The 20,248-nt window shown below is 57.1% G+C and overlaps 1 protein-coding gene and 1 long non-coding RNA gene across 3 annotated transcripts in view; one reads left to right on the top strand and one right to left on the bottom strand.

Annotated features, from left to right (window-relative positions):
• Positions 1 to 18,540, top strand: part of FIGNL2 (fidgetin like 2) — a 29,380-nt gene extending 10,840 nt beyond the window's left edge. Inside the window, exon 2 of the mRNA XM_078075983.1 lies at positions 14,318 to 18,540. Within this exon, the coding sequence (XP_077932109.1) occupies positions 14,329 to 16,296 (1,968 nt within the window). The 5' untranslated portion in view covers positions 14,318 to 14,328 and the 3' untranslated portion in view covers positions 16,297 to 18,540. The remainder of the gene's footprint in view (positions 1 to 14,317) is intronic.
• On the bottom strand, positions 2,604 to 15,224 carry LOC118539934 (uncharacterized). 2 transcript variants are annotated; one of them, XR_013449201.1, is made up of 5 exons: positions 15,084 to 15,224; positions 9,108 to 9,232; positions 6,758 to 6,884; positions 5,641 to 5,811; positions 2,604 to 3,842 (listed from the first exon to the last, which is right to left on the bottom strand). It is a non-coding gene; the product is annotated as an uncharacterized LOC118539934 (long non-coding RNA). The 2 variants fall into 2 exon arrangements; XR_013449200.1 differs by lacking the exon at positions 6,758 to 6,884.
• Positions 18,541 to 20,248: the final 1,708 nt, after the last annotated feature.

Below are 20,248 nucleotides of genomic sequence, written 5' to 3'. Positions count from 1 at the left end.
ACCTCCAGATGGACCCTGCGCTTGCTAGGGTGGGTGCAGAGATCTTGCCCCGGGTCAGTCTTTCAGGCTGGCTTTCAGACACCTGCCTAACTCAAGCTGCTAGTGGGTCCAGGCTGCATCCCAGGATCCCTGGGAGCAGCCTGTGGCCGGGGCTGAAGGACATCGTGGAGACCTGGCCCTGGCCCCGTGTGCGGTGGCCTCTGGGAGACAGCCTGACCTTCTGAGCCCTCTGGAAAGCACTTGATAGGGCGACCCCTCCCTCCCTTTCTGTCCTGTCCCCAGGGCCTAGGAGTCGAAGTCCATACCTAACTACTCCAAGGTGGCCCGAGTTGTGAGAAGAGGGGGTGGCACAGTGGGCTGCCCTGCCCTTACCTCAATTCCCTGCCCTGAAATGTGTGGACAACTTGTACTTGCCCAGTGCAGCTCATCTCAAGCAGGCAGTAGGCGGAGGCCAGTCAGCCTTGCTAACCCTCACGAGGGGTGAGTGGCTGATGGCCTGGAAGCTCCCAGAGGTGCGCGTGGTTTCAAAGAGGCTGTTTGTGAACCAGAATGGTCTTCAGTTGCTGAAATTCCAGGCAGCCTTAACTAAGTGAAGCAAACAACATTTAGGCAGGTGAAGACAAATTGTGTTTATTTTTGGGGAAGGGGCAAGGGTAGCAACTCCCTACCTGGTGTCTCCAAGGAGATGGGTACCCAGCCCTGCCAATCAGTGTTCCCAGCCTGGGGGAGGGGAGAGATGAGGTGGTGGTGGGAAGGGCTCGGAGCCTGCCCCAGCAGCTACAGCATCAGAAGTAGGGCCAAGAGGAAACACGGAGGGGCTGCTGGAAAGAAGGGGGTGGGGAGGAGAGCTTCAGAGCTGGAAAAGTGATTAGCAGCTCTGATGAAACCGAAGCCAGCCCTGGCAGCCCCGGGGGCAGCACCGGGGAGAAAGAGCTGTTATTCACAGAGGGCAGACAAAGATGGCTGCCAGATCACGGCGGGTACAGGCAGGTCCCCGGGCCTGGGGGATGGATGCCCCTCGAGGAGACTGGGGGTGGGACTGAGGCTGCAGATAACACGTTGGGAGCCTGTGTCCTGGGTCCAGCTCCAGGCTCCCCAGGACCTTCTGCAAGAGTGGGGGAAGCCCAGCAGCCACCCCCAACCTCCTGGGGTAGTAGATGGGCCGTTTGATCAGTGAGTGTGTAAATTGGGATTTTATGGATCGCTTAATCACTGCTGGAGCTGGGGCCCCCAAATTCCTCTGTGCCCCAGAATGCTTAATCTACTCCTGAGCTTTCCCCTGGGAGGGGAGGGAGGAACGCTCCCCACAGACCCCCACCCCTCCTGCTGTGTCTCCTCCCAAGGCCCCAGGCTTTGTCATTGCGGGTTGAGCGGTTCAAATGTGCTAATACACTCCCTGGGGGCTCTGGGCAGTGGGACTTGCCCTTCAGTGCTGTGATTGGTCAGAGAGACCAGGGGAGGGGGGGGTCATGGCAGCAGCTGGGAGTGTGTGTGTGTGTGTGTGTGTGTGTGTGTGTGCACACACGAGCGCGCGCGCGCTCCCGCGTGTGTGTGCATGTGTGCCTGTTTGAGGGGAGGGTGTTGCGGGGGGGTGTCCATCCTGCTCAGACCACTGGGCAGAGACAAAGGATCTTCATCTAGCCTGGACGGAGGATTAAGTCCAGAACAAGCTACCTGGTCAAGCTGGTTGGGGAGCCCACCTGTCCATCTTTACATCCTCTTATTACATCTTGACCTGGTGGGGACTTACTCAGTGTGTGCTGAATGGCTGGATGGATGAGTGACCACATGAGTGACTGCATTTTTAACTGGGGCTGTGTCTGCTGGAATAATCCAGCACCTACAGACTCCTAAACCTCCCCCTAAGATTCCTGAGTATCCTCCCCCTCCCCTGAAATTTGCTTTAGTCCAGGCCTGGCTGACACAGGCCGGACATGAGGGACTGGCCAGGCCTCGGGGGACACAGCTGTGACCCCCAGATTCTGTTGCCATTTGAGAGTGCTTTCACTGTGGTCACGTTTCTGCAGCCGGCCCCCATCTGTCCTTGGGATTTGATGAGGATGAGGATGGTTGGCGAGGGGGAGGGGTGTTGAGCAGCTGAAGCGGGGGGGACGGGGGGCGGGGAGGAAGCGCAGCCCGAAGGGCCAGATGACAAACTGTCCTGTCCTACCGTCCTCTCCCTTTCAGCCTGCCCCCCTGAGGTTGAGGGCAGCGGGCCGGACAGGCTGGGCTGGTGGGGAGGGGGTGGTCCAGCTAGTCCCCCCTCCCTCCCTGGCCCCTGGAGAAGCTGGAGCCGTGCGTAGCTAGAAAAGTTCCTAGGAATCCTAAGGAAAGGAGTCTGAGTCCCAGCGAAGTTTACCTGGAGACCCCTAGGAAGGGAGGCTCCGTTCAAGTTCAAGAGAAAGCTTCGGAGGCTCTAGCTGTAGTGGGATGCACCCCTGCAGAATGGAGCCCTGGCTGGGGTTAGAGCAGTGCCGTCCACGAGAACTTTCTGCGATGATGTCTGCACTGTCCCATATCGCAGCCACCACCCCCCCTGACTGCGGAGCACTTGGAGGGTGGCAAGTGCTCTGGAGAAACTGAACTTTAACTTTCCTAATACCTTTTTATTTTTAATAATTGAGAAATAATAATAAATGATTTACATTTAAAAGTCATTCATGCATTTTAATGAACTTGAATTCGAATAGCCACCTGTGGCTAGTGGCTGTGATGTGGGCAGCACTGGGCTCCAGGCTCTGTTCAGGTGCTGAAGCCAAGCTCTTGGGTGCAGATCCCTTTCCGGCTACGTGAACCTCGGGCAGGGCTCCTTCCAGCATGACAGGCTCTCTCACCAGCCTGCCAGGCCACCACAGCCCCAGGGTGGACCCCGAGTGGTTAGGGAATCATCTGCTCCTGGGCAGGGCTGCACTGCCCTTAAGAGGTCCTGGGACACGAGGGTGCCAAACCAACAGACCACCGGACAGATCAACAGCCCATCGGACAGATCAACAGCCCAGGGTGGGAAAGGAGTGGCTGTACAGAGCTCTATAATTTGAGGCATCTTCAGAACTTCCTTGGGGGTGTCAGTCCTAGAAGGCTTCCTGGAAGAGGGGGCTGTGGGGCAGTCTTGAGCTGGCACTAAGCAATGAGCCAGGGATGGATGGAAAGGCTATGCCTGAGAGCCCCGTGTTTGGTGCCCAGGCACCTTGGCCAAGGCTGGGGTAGGGAGGGGTTGTCAGAATGGGCTGTAGAGTCCCAGCTTCCCCTCTTACTAGCTGTTATGACCTTGAGAGAATCACTCCCCCTCTCTGAGCCTCCATTTCGTCTTCTGTAAAATGGGGAGAATATGCTTGTCTGGCAGGGAAGATGTGAGGGTGAAACCAAATGGCAGCCCGTGGAAGTTCTCTGCAAACACGAGAAGGCTGGGAGAAAGGGATGGGTTATCCTCAAGGGTGCTGGGCCCCTGGACTGGCCTCTCCAGAAGACAACAGATGGTCACAGCTTGTCTGTGGCCCTGACCGCGGACACAGGCAGGGATTTCTGCACTCTCCCCTCCCCCCCAGAGCGCGCTTGCATACACACACACACACACACACACACACACACAGAGCCCAGATGGGGGCTGCTTGGCCAGCCCCCCCCCGCTCAGGCTGACCTCCTGCTGTTTGGCATTTGACATATGAGGAGTCCAGGGCCAGAGCACACCCCCCCACACACCTCCCATCCCAGAGAGGAGCCAGACCGGCAGGGAGGCCTCACTACTTCGAGGAAGCAGGATCCCAAGGGTCCTAATCTCTTTACCATGTGTCCAGTGGCCTTTGATGGGAATTCCAGCGCCCCTTTTGTCTTCTCCCAGAGGCCTAACAAGGGGAAGAGAGAAGAAGGGAGATTAAAAAAAAAAGGCCAGGTGGTGGTTCCTAGGGGGTGGGCTGGGTGCCCTTCAAGTCCAGCCAGACCAGGGCTAGACAGTTTCTGCTGGTGTTCATAGACACGAACTGCCCTTCCAGACACCCTTCCCCATCCACTCCGGAGAGAACTTCCTGGCTCAGCTTCTTGCCACCCTCACCATCTCGTGTTGGTTCAAATTTAGTCACCCTTTTTTTATTTGGACACAGAGGCAGTTTCCAGCCTCTTGGCTCCTCTGCCGGCCCAAACATCCATCCATCTGTTCTACGGTCTATCAAAAACTTACTGTGTGCCAGGCACTGTCCTAGGTGCTTGAGATAGGCCAGTGAACAAAACCAGAGGATGGAAGAGGAGGAAACAGAAACAGCAGTACAGGCAACTTTTAAACCTTTGTTTCCCAGACCTCATGGAACTTTCTAGTGGGTACTGGACACTAAAGCAACCAGTACGGCAGATTATGAGGGCTACAAAGAGCTACAAGTGGAGGGGCCAGTGTGGGATGAAGTGACAAGTGAACAGAGCCCTGAGGGTGTGAGTGTGTACCGGTGGGGGAAGTGTGGCAGGCACAGGGTGGGTGCCGGCCTGGTGTGCTAGAGTAGGAGTGTGGCCGGAGGGGGACAGGCCAGGGGAGAACGGCAGGCAGAGTAAGTGTTTCATAGACTGTAGAATGGCAGGAGAGCCAAGGGGAAGCAGATCATTAGGACCTGGTGGGCCACTGTGAGGAAGCTGGCTTTTTTAAAAAAAATGTATTTATTTATTTAAGTCATCTCTACACCCAACGTGGGGCTCAAATGCACCACCCCGAGATCAAGAGTCACGTGCTCTACTGACTGAGCCAGCCAGGCTCCTGGGACGTTGGCTTTTATTCTGAGAACAGAGAGTGGGAGGCAAGGGTAGAAACGGGTGGTGGGACAGGAGGCTGCTGTAGGCATCCAGGTGAGAGATGGTTGCATTCTGGATAGATTTTGAAGCCAGGGCCAGACTGATTTGCTGGTCTGAGGTCTGAGGTCAGGCCAAGAGTTTCTGGCCTGAGCAATGAGGAAGGATGAAGCTGCCATTTCCTGAGATGGGGAAGACAGGCAGGGGTAGTTCAGGGTGGAGTGAGGAAGTCAGAGGTTTGATTTTGGGACATGTCATTATACCAATTAAATATTCCGGTGGAGGTGTCAGGAAGAAGGTTGCATGTGCCAGTGGGGAGTGCAGGGGAGACATCTAGGCTGGAGAATCATGCTCAGGAATCCTCAATGTTACCGACACCAGTCAAGGGCACGAGACTGGATGGAATTAATGTGGAGAGAAGGCTCTGAGAACAGAGGGCTCTCCCAAGTCGGCAGGGTGGGGGTGGGGGGCGGTCATCGGTGAAAGGAGGGCAGTGAAAGGAGCTGAGGAGGAGAGGGGGGTGGGCAGCCCAGTAAAGAAGTTTCAGGAAGGATCGGCTGAGGCTGTGTTGCCGAGCTGAGGGCTGACCACCGGTTTAACAAGGTGTGAGAGCCTGGTTGTAGGGTGTGCAAGAGAGAACCGAAGGGGAGGAACCAGCAATAGGAGTACAGGCAACTTTTCACCTGTTTCGGTTTTGTTTGGGCAAAAAGGAAGCAGAGAGCAGTGGGATGTAGCTGGAGGGGGAGCAAGAGATTATTATGAGCTTTTTTCCCCTCTAGAATGGGAGAAATAACAACATATTTGTGTGATGAGAAGGATCACTAGCAGGGGAACGGACCATGCAGAAGAGGGGAGAATGGAGGGAGCACTGGCCTTGAGCTTTGAAAGGGGATGGAATCAGCACATGGGAGAAGGAACATCCTCTGTTCTTGCTGCCAAGACGGGCCTCGTCCACTCCTCGTCCAGTTTGCCCAAGAAGGCAAAGGGTCCTTAGGGCTGGAGTGGCCATGGAGGCAGCATGGAAGAGGCAGGCCCTGCGTGGCCCTGAAGGATGGGAGAGGATTGGTTGGCAGAGGGAGAGCATTTCTGATGGGTGCACCTGTGTGAGCAACCATCTGGAGGCTCGAAGGAGCAGAGCTCATTCTTTAGGCCCTGTGCATGGAGAGGAAATCTGGCTTGCACTAAGGGTCGGAGGGATCAGAGAAGCCTGTGATGTTCACAGATAGTAAACAGAGGACAAGCAACACGAAGGGAGTCACCCCAACAGTAATGTCCCTGTCCTGACCATTGCCACTCCTCCAGCTCATGGCATGCTCCAGTCCTCACCTTCCTCTCCTCCCCTCCCCTTTCCTTTCCTTCTTTTTTTTAAGTAGGCTCTACGCGCAGTGTGGGGCCAACGCAGGGCTTGAACTCACAACCCTGAGATCAAGACCTGAGCCCAAATCAAGAGTCGGACGCTCAACTGACTGAGCCACCCAGCTGCTCTCAGTCTTCACCTTTCCTTGGCCCTCCCCCGGCCCTTGCCAGCTACAAGTTCTTTACCATTCTCCAGTGCAAGATTGAGTCTGGCGACAGGGAGGGAGAGTTCGGATCTTAAGAGTTGTTCCCTGCTCCCTACTTGACGTCCTTGCCTCACCACGGCCTGTGGAGGCCGGAAAAACACCCGCCAGAGGGAGGAGGCCCCTTGGGACCTTGCATCTCCTCCCTGGGACTTGGTGTTGTGGTCTGGAAATATTGTCTACTTAGGTGGGGGCTCGTGGGCAGTGAGGAGGGCTGAGCCGGATGTGCCGGTGCTCCCTGCTCAGCTCGGGTCCTCCTCACTGGCCTCCAGTCCCCGGGCCCTCCAACCTCAGACATGCATTTTAGGTGCTGCCCTGATCCCCCCGCCCAAACATAGCCTCACCCGTCTCTGAACTGCCAGAATTCATTCTTTTCTTTTCTCTTTTCCTCCTTCCCTCCCTCCCTTTCTTTTGGTCATGACTGCTTGTACCTTCTCTCTCCTGCTAGAGGATAGAGTCCCTGAGGATGGGTAGCAATCTGATCCAGCTGCACATCTCTAACCGCAGGTGGGCACACGGGTGTCCTGAGACGGTCTGCTGGCTGCTTGGCAATAAGACCTGCAGAGAACGGCACCTCGCCGCAGGAAGTCGTGCAGCCGCCCCTCTGGCCTCCTCTGGCTCATCCCCTGAACATTTACTAGGCCCTGCCCGTGCTAGGCTCTGTGCCAGGCCCCAGGGGAGTCCCCCAGGCGGGGTTCTGGGGGTCCAGCTGTGTTGGGGGCTGCTCTCTGGCCTAGGCTAGGCCGGAAGTTCCTGTGTGGCAGGTGCAAGGCTGTGGCAGGTGACCAGTCCTCAGCTCCTCTCATCACCCCTCCCTCTCCTCTCCTCCTGCCGTAACTGGGGGTTGGCATGAGGGGGCAGGGCCCAGTGAGTGGATGGGGGGCGGGCAGCTCAGTTCAAGCTCTGCCAGGCAGCCAGAGACCCCCAGGGCACCAGTTGTGAGCAGTAGACAAAAAGCCTGGGACAAAAGGCCTGTGGGAGCCGTGGTGAATAGATTAATGAGATTTCCATAGGCTGCCCGACAATGGGATTCTCCACTGCGGCCCCTTTGTCCCAGGCTGAGATAATGGAGCCCCGAGGAGCTTGCCCAGGAGGGCGGCCTTGCCCCTTCTCCACTCAGGTCTGGAGCCGCCACGCAGCTGCCCCTCCTCCCCTGTGCTGCCCCCAGCCCTGTCCGTGGGCAACGGTATTCGGAATCAGAGAATTGCTATAAGATCCCCAAGGGGTGTTCGGGACCTCCTGAGGGAGCTGGAGGCGGGCGCTGGCGCTGCGTGCTTAGGGTCCCCTCCCACCGCATCTTGTATAAAACTGGAAAGGGCTCCTAGAGAGAGAAAGGTGGCTGTCCACCGCCTGAATCCACTGTCCTTTGACACCTGAAGAACGTGAGGCTTAGAGAGGCTAGGCGTCTTGCCTACAGTCACTGTGACCGCCCAGGGGGTCTGCGGCGCTGGGACACGGGGGCAGGGGTGGAGAAGGAGTGCCTACAGGCCTGTCTCTCCTTCATCCTCACGCTCTGTGACCACGTGCCCCACTTCTGACAGCACGTGTGGGGGTTTTCACAGGTCAACCAGCTCTGTCCCATCAGCTGGGGGTCCTACCAACTGAACTCAGTATCTGCCAGCAGGTAGCATCTGATCCCACAGCGTAAGGGCTCAGTCCCACAAAACTGCCCCACTTCACATGCCGATTGACCGTCCAGGCTGTTGCCTGTGCTTCTGACCGATGGCTAAAATCCCATGACCCCATCCTTGGGTTTGATTAATTTGCTAGAGGGGCTCACAGAACTCAAGGAACCAATTTATTTACTAGATCACCGGGTTGTTCTAAAAGGATGTAACTCGGGGGGTGCCTGGGTGGCACAGTCGTTAGACACCTGCCTTCAGCTCGGGTCGTGGTCCCAGGGTCCTGGGATCGAGCCCCACATCGGGCTCCCTGCTCCTTGGGAAGCCTGCTTCTCCCTCCCCCACTCTCCCTGCTTGTGTTCCCTCTCTGGCTGTGTCTCTCTCTCTGTCAAATAAATAAATAAATAAATAAATAAATAAATATTAAAAAAATAAATAAAAGGATGTAACTCGGGAATGGCCAGATGGAAGAGATGCACGCGGCAAGGTGTGGGAAGGACAGGCCCTTCCAGCATGTCCACGTGTTCACCAACCCCAGAGCTCTCCAAACCCTATCCTTCTGGGGTTTTGTGGAGGCTTCATTACATAACCACGATTGATTAAGTCACTGGGTATTGGCGATTGAGCTCAACCTCTACTACCCCTCTCCCTTGGGTGGATGGGGGGTGTGGGGTGTGACCCAAAGTTCCAACCCTTTAATCAAGGCTGGTTCCTCTGGCAGCCAGCCTCCATCCTTAGATTACCTAGGGGCTTTTCCAAAAATCACCTCATTACCATAAGCTCAGGTGCAGTGGAAAGGGGCTTGTTGTGAATAACCCACCCACTTCACCTTCATGGCTCCAAAGCAATTTCAGGGAGTGAGGACAAGAGACCATAGGGAAAGGTGCCCCCATTGCTCTTATGCTTAGGACATTTCAAGGGTTTTGGGAGCTGTGAGCCAGGAACAGTGGACAAAGACTAAATATGTTTCTTATAAATCACACTATCCCAGCCTGTGTCAGGCCCAATGCACAGAGTTTCCTGGGCATGGCCCGCAAGGACTGAAACTGGTGTATGGAGTGTTTTGGCCATTTGTGAAGACAGATCACGTCTCTCATCCATCCTGGAAGACTTCCTAGAAACATGGGCGGGGTTGTTGTTTAAGGGATTCTTTACTTACCCTTCCATCCAGTAATTCTTGCCATTACTGTTTGTCACCGGGGAGTTCAAAGGCTGCACCCTGTGCGTGGAGTCAAGTGGAGTTCCAGCCTCGTACGTGTGGGAGGGCCCTTGGCCTTCACGGGTCTGCCAAGAAAGAGTGGCATCAGGAGCCTGACCTTGCTTCCCGAACAGTGCAGCTGCAGAGAGTTGCTTTTTCTCCAGGGCCCCAGCCAGCCCCAGGGAAGGTCGCAGACTCAAGTAAAGACCTGTCTGCCCAGCCTCGGGCAGTGAGTGCTTGTAAGGGACAGCTTCTCCTGGGCTGTTTTGCAATGAAGCCACAAATTCTCCTGCTTGGGGAGCAAAGCTTGGGATCCCCCAGGGGGTAGGTGCTTTCAACTGCAGATCTAAAGGGTAGATACCCAGCACCCGAGGCACAGCCGCGTTCCCAGGCAAATACAGAAACGTGTTTCCATAGGACCAAGGAAATGAGCATTGATAAAGGCTGTCAAGGCTTCGGGTTCTTCTCTGGCTGCGAGAACCAAGGGCTAGACCAGGGAGGCAGTGTGGGCAAGAGTAAGGGCCTGGGCTCTGTGGTCATACTACTGGGGTCTGAATCCTGCTCCACCGTGTGACAGCTGTGTGACCTTGGGATGTATTAATCTCCTCTCCCTGTACCTCAGTCTCCTCATCTGTAAAATGGAGATGGTAACAATAGTTATCTCACAGAGCCATTGTGAAGGCTACATAAGATAATGCACGGAAGGCACAGAAAAGGGTCTGGCTCTGCCCCTCGTGCTGGGGTGCTGGGGAAATGGCATGAGGGGCGATCTGTCCTATCAGAGCTGAAAGGAACCTCCCTCAGAACATTTTCCAAGTTCCCCCAACCCCAAGGGGAGTTACTCGGGGTCACTCAGCATGGTGGGGCCACTGCTTGGGTTCTGTTTTTTTTTTTTTAAAGATTTATTTATTTATTTGAGAGAGCGAGAATGAGAGAGAGAGAGAGTACATGAGAGGGGGGAGGGTCAGAGGGAGAAGCAGGCTCCTCGCTGAGCAGGGAGCCCGGTGCGGGACTCGATCCAGGGACTCCAGGATCATGACCTGAGCCGAAGGCAGTCGCTTAACCAACTGAGCCACCCAGGCGCCCCTGCTTGGGTTCTTAATTGTACCATGTATCATATTATTTTGTACCCCACACAGGACTCCATATTTTACACACATTACCTTTTTAAATCTTTGTGGCCACTCTACAAGGCATAGGTTATGCACTTTCACAGATGGAGAAATTAAGGTTTAGTGAGGCCAGGTAATCTGCTCAGGGTCACAGAGTAAGTGTCTTGAGCCTGGATTCAAACGCAGGTCTTGCTGATTCAAAGCCCACACCTAACACAAATCCCTGGGGCCTGGCCTTACTGCCATCTCAGCTGATGCGGGGCACTGGAGTATGGCCTATGTAGTGGGAAGGAGACCCCTCCAGATGCAGGAGGCTGAATGGCAGGAGCTTGTGGGCTGGGCCACAGGCAGGCCCAGGGTCTCCGTGTGAGATCAGGAGGGCTGTAACTGGCCTGGGGGTGGGGGCAGGGGGACAGCAGGGTCTACCCCCCGGCTTCCCCCCAACCCCCTGAGTCTGGAAGGGGAAGAAGGCAAGGCCATGGGTGTGTCAGGAGGCATCCAACTGAGGCTGCACCGCAAGCTCGAGACAGAGTGTGTCTATGTTCATGCACACGCACACACATACGCACGGGGCCTGCAGCTGTGCACATCGTGCTGTTCCCAGCGGTAGGGGCATGCATGTGGGGGTGTCCTCAGGCTCATGTAGGCCAGCATTCTCAGCCTATGTGCGGGTCAGGCAACCTCCCCTCCTGCCCTCTCCTGCAAACTGCTGTCCTCCTCTCCTTTCCCTTGGGTTGGTTGCTTGAGCCTGCTCCTTGGGCAGCTTGGCTGTGGCCAGACCTTTGTTCTTTCCCTTGGAAGAGGTGAGAGGAAGTCTCCAGATGCAGTCTATGTGACTAAGTTCAGCAGAACTTGCTGACCTGGTCCCCCGCGCCCCAGTGAGTGGTCTAAAGGACCTCTAGCAGAGGTCATAGGGTGAAGGAGAAAGGGCAGAGAGATGGGCTGGAAGCTAGTGGGGGACATAGGATCCAGGAGGTCTTTCCGGAGGTGGGAAAGAATTGAGCTTGCTGTGGGGAGGGAAATGGGGCACAGTAGAGAGGTGGAGTAGTTAATGGATGGAGCAAGGTCCCAGCCTGGGCTGGACTGGGGTCAAGGGCTGGGGTGGATGGCCCCTCCAGGTATACTGGGCTGCGAAGTGGGTGTAGATGAAGGTGAAAACGGAAGGCCAGAAGTGAGGGAGCTGTGCCCCTGGCTAAAATGGGCAGTGAATTACCTGGAATGGAAGGGCCAGTATCTGGGCAGCATGAGCGGCCATGGACAGGGCCCTTTGAGGGAGGGGCTGGGAGGCGCCTGGAAGGGGCAAATCTGGGAGCAGGAGAGTGGGCATGAAGTTGGGCGGCAGGTTTGGAGAGCTGGGGGTGGGTTCCCTGAGTGCACAATTGCTGAGATGGAGCGGTTCAGTGATGACCAGGCCTGAGTATTTGGTCTTGAGGGTGGGGACTTGAGTGGAGAGGGCTGAGGCCACGGCAGGAGCTGAGTGAGAGGGGCAGGGAGGATACCACGTGACAGAGACGAGGGGGAGCAGAGGGTCTGGCAGGGGGTGAAGGAAGTGTGTGTGGCTAAGTCCAGATCCAGAGCTTTCTTTACTGTGTCTGTGTCCTCTGGGACGGGGTCACGCTTTTTTCCCCAGCATGCTAGGGGGATGTGTGATTAAGGTCAAATCTCTTTTCTCCATATTAAGGAGCCAAAGCACAGATCATAGTAAATAGAAAAAACAAAACAGTTTTGGGGTCCATGTCACAACAGAGTATTTGCATTTGGAGAATTTTTTTTTTTTTTTTTAAGATTTCTTTGAGAGAGAGAATGAGCACGGGGTTGGGGGAGAGGGAGAGAGAATCTCAAGCAGACTTGCCACTGAGCATAGAGCGCAATGTGGGGCCTGATCTCAGGACCCTGAGATCAAGACCTGAGCTGAAATCAAGATCACATGCTTAACCGACTGAGCCAGCCAGGCGCCCCGCATTTGTAGAACTCTGATGTTACCTCATATAACCCTGCGAACCAGAACCAGTTGTGATTTCTGACGTCCCGGGGAATCACCCCCTCTGATACTAGGTAATGCCTCTGTTCTGGGGGGACCCCTCCTCAGCAGGAGCTGGAGAGCGGCGTCCCTGCCCTCTGCAGACCTCCCTCTCAGGTCTGTCGTCTCTGCTCCGAACCTCTTGCCATTGGTGGCCAGGGTGACCTCTCAGACGGAGGCCAAACAACCTCAAAGAACTCTACTTCCCTTTTTAGCTTTAGTATCTATGGCTCACGCCTTCCTTAGGGCAGTGGGGATGAGAATATAGTTTTATTTTCAAAGAGTGTCCCCTCCCATTGACAGCAGGGCACAGCCATAGGCAGTAGTGAGACCAACAGAGGTGGTGTTGTCAACAAGCCGCTGCAAGTAAGGACAACTGTGGAGAACCCCAGAAGCCACTTGATCTGCAGCCTCTTCTACCCCCCATACACACCCACTTCCAAGGCTCTGGTGACGCAGCGCTTCTTAGCACTCCCGCCAGGCTTGCAGTGTACAGTTATGCGGGCTGCACACTGAACATGAGCCCTTCTAAAGGGGCATGATTCACCCCATGGACACGGGAGGTTTGTAGATTTATTATAACAGTTTTCCAGAAGGTGGCAGTAAAGGGTCTTGAGGAAGGAATAGGGCGTGTGAGCTAGCACGGCCCTGGCTTTCAGAATGCATTGTGCTGGAACCCTCTAGCCTGCCCGGCCGACTTGGCCCCTCACCTTTCAAGGTCCAGTAAAGACACCACCTCCCTGCTGAGGTCTTCTCAACCAGGCAGGGCACATTTCCCTGAGCTCCAGAGCCCCTGGCACTTGCTTCTATTTTCCCACCTCACAAAGGATGTTGTCTGCCTGTCCTTTTCACCTGTCTAAACCATCGTATTGCCTTTCAACCTGCCCCCTTGCCTAGCACAACGCTATTTGCCCAATAAAAATTTGAACAAAGAATATTGAACCTGTCCGTTTAACATATCTTATCAAAAGCTTAGGTTTGAGAAATAGTCATTAGCAAAAACCGCCTCTGGCATGCCACGGGCCCATTTAGTCTTTGAGATTTAATCCTCAGAACAGGCCAACCCATTGGAGCCATGTGCCTGTAAAGTGTTTTTCCCCAGGCCCTGAATCCCTTTTTACCAGTGTTTGGCTCATGCCTTGGCTGGTGCTCAAGGCCAGTGTAAGAAACTTCTGTGGAACGTTTCTGCCACGTTTCTGGCATGGCTGTCTGTGACGTGTCCTAACTTTCCCCCATCTTCTCTGGAATAGGATTTGCCTCTTCTGAATAACGGTTCTGTATCGTGGTGGAAAGCATCCGGGGCACGAGGCAGATGGCGGCCCCTGCCTGGGCACACAGCCAGCATGTGCAGGGGGGTTCTGGAACCCAGGTGCTCTGACTGCCTCAGGCAGAGACTGAAAGAAACTAAGTGGAAAGGAAGTGAATGCTTCTGGGTCAGTCCCTGGGCTTTCCCAGGGACCACAGGGCACTGCTCCCACACACTGGAGTCTCTGACTTCAGGCCCAAAGGGGGCCCTGGAGTCTCAGGGAGGGCTGGGGTGAACAGCACAGGTAGGACTATCAAACTGCGGGGCCATCCATCTTCATACAAACCTAGTGTCTCTGTAAGCCTAGCACATGGTGGGTGTGCGGCAAACACGCCTTACTGAACGAGCCCCACCTGGGTTTGCCTAGTTCCAGGGGCCCGGCGTCTCACTCATCGCCTGACCCTTAGCCACATTAGGTTTGAAAGTAAGGACCAGGCGTTGTAGAGGGCAGGGCTCGTGTGGCTGGGACAAAATCATCATCATATTGCCTCTAAGGTGAAGTCAGGGTCAAACGTATCGTTTCCAGACCTCTCTGAGGAAAGCGTTTTCAGATAGCTTTGATCCTGGGCCGTGCCTGCCAAGGCAAGTACTGTGAATGTGGTGCCTGCCGAAGGGAGGCCCCGGACGGTGGCACGGGGGTGGGGGGTGGTGGAAAGCGGGCTGGCCTGTGGCCGGCGGCCCCTCAGAGGCCCTGCAGGACCGCTCTAGCCGCCTCTCTCCCTCTCGCCTGCAGTTCTGTCGAAGATGCACTGGACACCGGAACACGCCCAGTCCCTCAACCAGTGGCCAGAGCAGCACCTGGACGTCTCCTCCACTACCCCGTCGCCGGCCCACAAGTTGGAGCTGCCCCCTGGGGGTCGCCAGCGCTGCCACTATGCTTGGGCACACGACGACATCTCTGCCCTCACAGCCTCCAACCTCCTCAAGCGCTACGCAGAGAAGTACTCAGGGGTCCTGGACTCTCCCTACGAGCGCCCCGCGCTGGGCGGCTATGGCGACGCCGCCTTCCTCAACGGCGCCAAGGGGGACCCCGAGCCCTGGCCAGGGCCGGAGCCACCCTACCCCTTGGCCTCACTCCACGAGGGCCTCCCGGGAACCAAGTCGGGCAGTGGGGGCGGCTCCGGGGGCCTCGGGGGCTCCCCGGTTTTAGGCGGGAACCTGCCTGAACCCCTCTACGCCGGCAATGCGTGCGGAGGCCCGTCGGCGGCGCCCGAGTACGGGGCGGGCTACGGCGGGGGGTACCTGGCCCCTGGCTACTGCGCGCAGACCGGCACCGCGCTGCCCCCGCCGCCCCCGGCCGCCCTCCTGCAGCCCCCGCCTCCGCCGGGCTACGGCCCCTCGGGGCCGCTGTACAACTACCCCGCGGGGGGCTACGCCGCGCAGCCCGGCTACGGGGCTCTCCCGCCGCCCCCGGCCCCGCCCCCGGCCCCCTACCTGACCTCGGGCCTGGCGGCGCCCACGCCCCTGCCGGCGCCCGCTCCGCCCCGGCCGGCGCCCACCTCCTACAGCTTCCAGGCGGCCGAGGCCGGGGTGTCGCTGAAGCGCAAGGCCGCCGACGAAGGCGCGGAGGGCCGCTACCGCAAGTACGTCTACGAGCCCGCCAAGGCCCCGGCGGCCGACGGCGCCTCCTACCCCGCAACGGACAACGGCGAGTGTCGGGGCAACGGGTTCCGGCCGAAGCCGCCGGGAGCCACGGAGGAGGCGTCGGGCAAGTACGGTGGCGGCGTGCCCCTCAAGGTCTTGGGCTCCCCGGTCTACGGCCCGCAACTCGAGCCCTTTGAAAAGTTCCCGGAGCGCGCCCCGGCGCCGGCTCCCCGCGGGGGCTTCGCGGTGCCGTCGGGAGAGCCCCCCAAAGGCGTGGACCCGGGGGCCCTGGAGCTGGTGACGAGCAAGATGCTAGACTGCGGGCCCCCGGTGCAGTGGGCAGACGTGGCAGGTCAGGGCGCGCTCAAGGCGGCGCTGGAGGAGGAGCTGGTGTGGCCCCTGCTCAGGCCGCCCGCCTACCCCGGCAGCCCGCGCCCGCCCCGGACCGTGCTGCTCTTCGGACCGCGGGGCGCTGGCAAAGCGCTGCTGGGCCGCTGCCTGGCCACGCAGCTGGGCGCCACGCTGCTGCGCCTGCGCGGAGCGACGCTGGCCGCGCCGGGCGCCGCCGAGGGCGCGCACCTCCTCCAGGCCGCCTTCGCGGCTGCGCGCTGCCGCCCGCCCTCCGTGCTCCTCATCAGCGAGCTGGACGCGCTGCTCCCGGCTCGAGACGACGGCGTCGCTGCGGCGGGCGCGCTGCAGGCGCCGCTCCTGGCTTGCCTGGATAGCGGCTGCGGCGCGGGGGCCGACGGCGTGCTGGTCGTGGGCACCACCTCGCGGCCCGCGGCTCTGGACGAGGCTACCCGCCGGCGCTTCGCTCTCCGCTTCTACGTGGCGTTGCCCGACGGCCCTGCCCGCGGGCAGATCCTGCAGCGGGCGCTGGCCCAGCAGGGCTGCGCGCTGAACGAGCGGGAGCTCGCGGCCCTGGTGCAGGGCACCCAGGGCTTCTCCGGGGGCGAGCTGGTGCAGCTGTGCCAGCAGGCAGCGGCCGGGGCGGGCCTCCCGGGGCTGCAGCGGCCTCTCTCCTACAAGGACTTGGAGGCAGCGCTCGCCAAGGTGGGCCCTAGGGCCTCCCCCAAGGACCTGGACTCGTACGTGGAATGGGACAAAATGTACGGCTCCGGACACTGACGGCGCGCCGGGAGGCCGCGGGAGCAAGCCGCCCCGCTCCCCCCGCCCCTCCGGTCGGGAGGGTTGTCTTTAACCAAACCGGGCTGGGAGGGTGCCGGAGTGATGAATGTGGGCTGGGGGAGGGGAGGGGCTGCCGGTGAATTTTTTTTTTTTTTTTTCCGTGGGAAGGAAAATGCTTCTGCTAGGCAGATAGATGCCATATGCGCTGTGTACTCAGGTTTTTCCTATTTATTGTGGACGGGAAGCTCGCCATCTCCGCCCGGCCGACGGGCAGACCCGGGATGGGCTGGCACCCGGGGCCTAAGGAACTCCTGCGCCCTCGCCACAATCCTTTTGTCTCCTCGCTCCCTGAATGGCTCTCTCCTCCCCCCTCTTTCTCTGCATTCGCGTAGTTTTCTCTCTCCGTGGTTTTGTCACTGACTTTCTCCTATGTTGGCCCTGTTTCTCTTTTGCCCTTCCCTCCCCTGTCTCTCCATCTATCACCCTCTGTGCTTCTGTCTCCCTCCCTCGCTTTCCAGCCCCTCTGTTTCTCTTGGTCCCTCTCATTCAAAAGAATGCAGTGTACCTTTGCAGGAGATCTGAAAGTCCAGGGGCTGAGGAGGAGGGGTAGGGAGTTCCCTCCCACCCCATTATCCCTCACCCAGCTGTATCCTTGGGTCTTGGGGGGGGGGGGGAGGGCAAGCAAAAAAAAAAAAAAAAGAAAAAAAGAAAAAAAAAACACCCAAAGAAGGGTTTTTGTTTGTTTGTTTTTGAGGGGGAAATCCCAGAAATGTAGCTTGTTTAATATTTTAGGCCTCTTATTTTTGTAAGATGAGTAGAATTTGCTGTTTTTCGTTTTATTTTGACAACTCAGGAAGAAACTGACCTCAGAAAGAATGTTAGACTTTGGCTGCTCTCCTGTGTGTACCCTGCCCCCCCCCCAAATTCTCCCAGGAGACTCAGAAAGTGAAACTTGCGGGGAAGGAGAGAGGAAGACCCAGAGCCACACTGAAACCCCTGCTCTTCCTGGGACAGAAGCGGAATGTATTTCTAGGGCTTCCTCCCCAGGTCCAAGGTTGTAGGCAGGGGTGTGGGGGAGTGGGTTGTGGGATTTGAGAAGAGGTAGGTCCTGCTGCTCTCCCCCTGAGCCCCACCCTCCAGCTTAGTGTTTTCTGTTTAGCATTATCCAGAGGGATGCCCCTTGCCCCCTTTCCTAACCCCAGATCCAGAGAGAGAGGGCCCAGATGGGAAGGTGACCTGGGCAGAAAGTCCCCAGAGAGGTCATCTCACCTGGCCCTTCATAGGTGGAGGTCTTCTATAACTTCTGTTAAGAGGATTCCCTCGGGAGAGAAGACAGTGTGGCCACAAGTCTGGTTGGGCACAAAATTGACTACAGACTCAGCTTCCCTGGGTGTTGGGAGGCTCCAAGGAGGAGTGAGCATCCGTTACAGAAGAACGTTCTGTGGGCAAGTGTGCCTCCCATCATCCCAGGGTCCTGGGTTGGGAGATCCAGGGGCTGCGAGAGGGTGAAGGAGATGGGCAGACTGTTTTTCCCAGACGTGGGGGGTTATTTTCAGTCCCACCCAAACTTTCCACCAGAAGCCAAGCTTGGGGGCCCTTCCTTGTGAGAACAATATTCCTCTCTTTCCCAGCAACTTTCCTTTGATGGGGCTTCAGTTTGTCTCCCTCCCCCTCAGGGAGCCCATTTCACAACTCTGACCTTTGCTCCAAAGTAGGGTGCAAACCCTCACCCTACCTCTTCTCTCTCCCCCCTCGGCCCCCCCACCCCATTCCCTGTTCACCCTTATAGCTCCTACAGTCTCTACCATCTCCCACTCCCAGCTGGAGGGGTGTCCATGGGGGACATTTCAGGTGCCAAGGTGCTGAGGGCCTGTGCTGGCCTAGGTAGGAGTGCTAACAGGAAAGCTGCTCTGTTTTCCCCTCCTTTTCATCCTTGGTCTTTTTGGGCCTCCTCTCCTTGGAGCTGGCTGACTGCAGGGCTTGGGTGCCCAGAAGCGGTGGGCTGCACTGCTGGGAAGGGCCCTTTGGAGGGAGCAGGGCGGGAGGAGGTTCTCTCAGGTGTGCGGATGTATATGGGGGGGTGGAGGGCATGGGGAAGTGGGGTTGGGATGCCAGCCTTCCCTTCAAGAGGCAGGCAGCTGCGGGGAGGGGGAGCTCACTGAGACCCAGGGCCCCCACTGCCTACTCTGCTGGCCTTGGGGAACTTTGCACAAGGACACAGCCCCCAGTCTACTAGCACCTACCTCATGGGCACTGGGGCGGGTGGGGGGGGGGAAGGGCAGGTCCAGCTCTGGCAATGTTGGGGGGGCATACCAAAGAATCCAGGGGCAGGGATTGGGGAAGGGCAGACTTGGCAAGCTGGCCCTTCTCTTCCTCTACCCAGACTGGGGTTGGGGTCCTCTCCTCCAGCTGTAACCATTTCTACCTCATTTTGCTGCGTGTTGTACATGGACGTATTTATCTCCTGTCTGACGATGCTCTGCAGTTGTGGTCTGTCTACCTCAGAAGAGACTGTATTTTAAAAAAAAGTATTACACAGTATTAAAGCGATGACATGTGGTTTCCAGAGGATTTCTTGGGGGCAGCAGGATGTGGGGAGCCCTCTGGGGACTGCTTGGGCATCCAGGTGTGCCACGGGTGGTGCGGCCCTGTGGGTGTTTCTAGTCCTTCAGCAGAACATTACTGCGGGACTCCTAGTACTCACTCTGGCGCAGCAAGTGCCTACCCAGCGTTGGGCACTAAGGCCTACGAAGTGAGAAGCCCCTAGATAGGGAAGGCCCTCCTGCAGCTTCGAGCTCCCAGAGGCTCAGAATTCGGGCTGACTCCTATCTCCAGAGTCCCAAAGTATGAGGGGAAAGAAGGGCTCACATGTTTGTTGAATGAGTGAATGGATGAGGAAATGAATGCTCGGAGAAAACGGGGGCTGAAGAGGCTGGTGCACTCAGAATGTGGCAGCAGCCCTTGCTGGCTAGAGCTAAGATTAGACTTCTTGATTCTTGGAGGGAGGAGAGGGGGCAGAGGGCAGGGTATGGAGACAGCCAAGTTCCAGTCTTCAGGGGCACGTGGGATCCTTTGTCTGCCACCATCTGTCCATTCCCAAACTCTACCTTTGCCAGCTCATCATAAACTGAGAGCCTGAGAACTAGGAGGGAAGATCTTGTTGAAAAAGCTATATGGAGATACCTGTCGGAGGTGTGGACCCACAACCTCTTGAGGTCCTTGCATGCTCTAAGCAAAATTACTGAAGATGCACCAGCATGCGCGGGCTCAGGGCTGACACACGCCCTGGGCTTTCGGGGGCAAAGCAAGCCCAAGGGGACTCCCCGCAAAGCAGCCGGCTCCCCTGTGAGAGAAACAATTGTGTGCCTGCACATGGGGGCTCCAGGCATTGCCCCAGGACTCGGCGATGCCAACCCTCTTGGCCTTTGGAGGTCTAGACCTCCCTCACACTCCAGTTGGCTTATTCCACTCCTACTCTGTACAGATACTGTAGCACTGAGGACACAGAAATGGTTAAGCACAGCCACTGTGCAAGATGAGAAGAACTAAAAATTGGGTCATTTGAAAATAAGTGGGTAAAGCTGCTTGGAGAGGGACCATATACAAATTTTATGTTCTCACGTCTGGTATAGGATTTGGTACATGGAAGACACTAAAATACTAGATAAGTCCTTCAATTAACCAATTTCCAGAGAAATGACCTAATGGAGGATGCACAGGCTATCTTGGAACAGAAAACCAAGACAAAACCAAAACAAGCTATCTCAAGAATGCCCAGAAAAGTTCCTGACTCCTGGTGGCAGTGGTGTGTTAGAAAAACTTCCTGGACCGGCGGGGGGGGGGGGGGGGGGGGCAGCTGGAAAGCACCATAGGTGTGATTTGTTACAGGAGCATAAAGTGAGGGCAGGGGTGGGAGGGCTGGAGGAAGTGAGGCTGGACCACTTGCACCCTG

This window comes from Halichoerus grypus, chromosome 6 (assembly GCF_964656455.1).
Source record: "Halichoerus grypus chromosome 6, mHalGry1.hap1.1, whole genome shotgun sequence".
Classification (NCBI taxonomy): domain Eukaryota; kingdom Metazoa; phylum Chordata; class Mammalia; order Carnivora; family Phocidae; genus Halichoerus; species Halichoerus grypus.
This window is presented reverse-complemented; position numbering and strand designations above follow the sequence as displayed.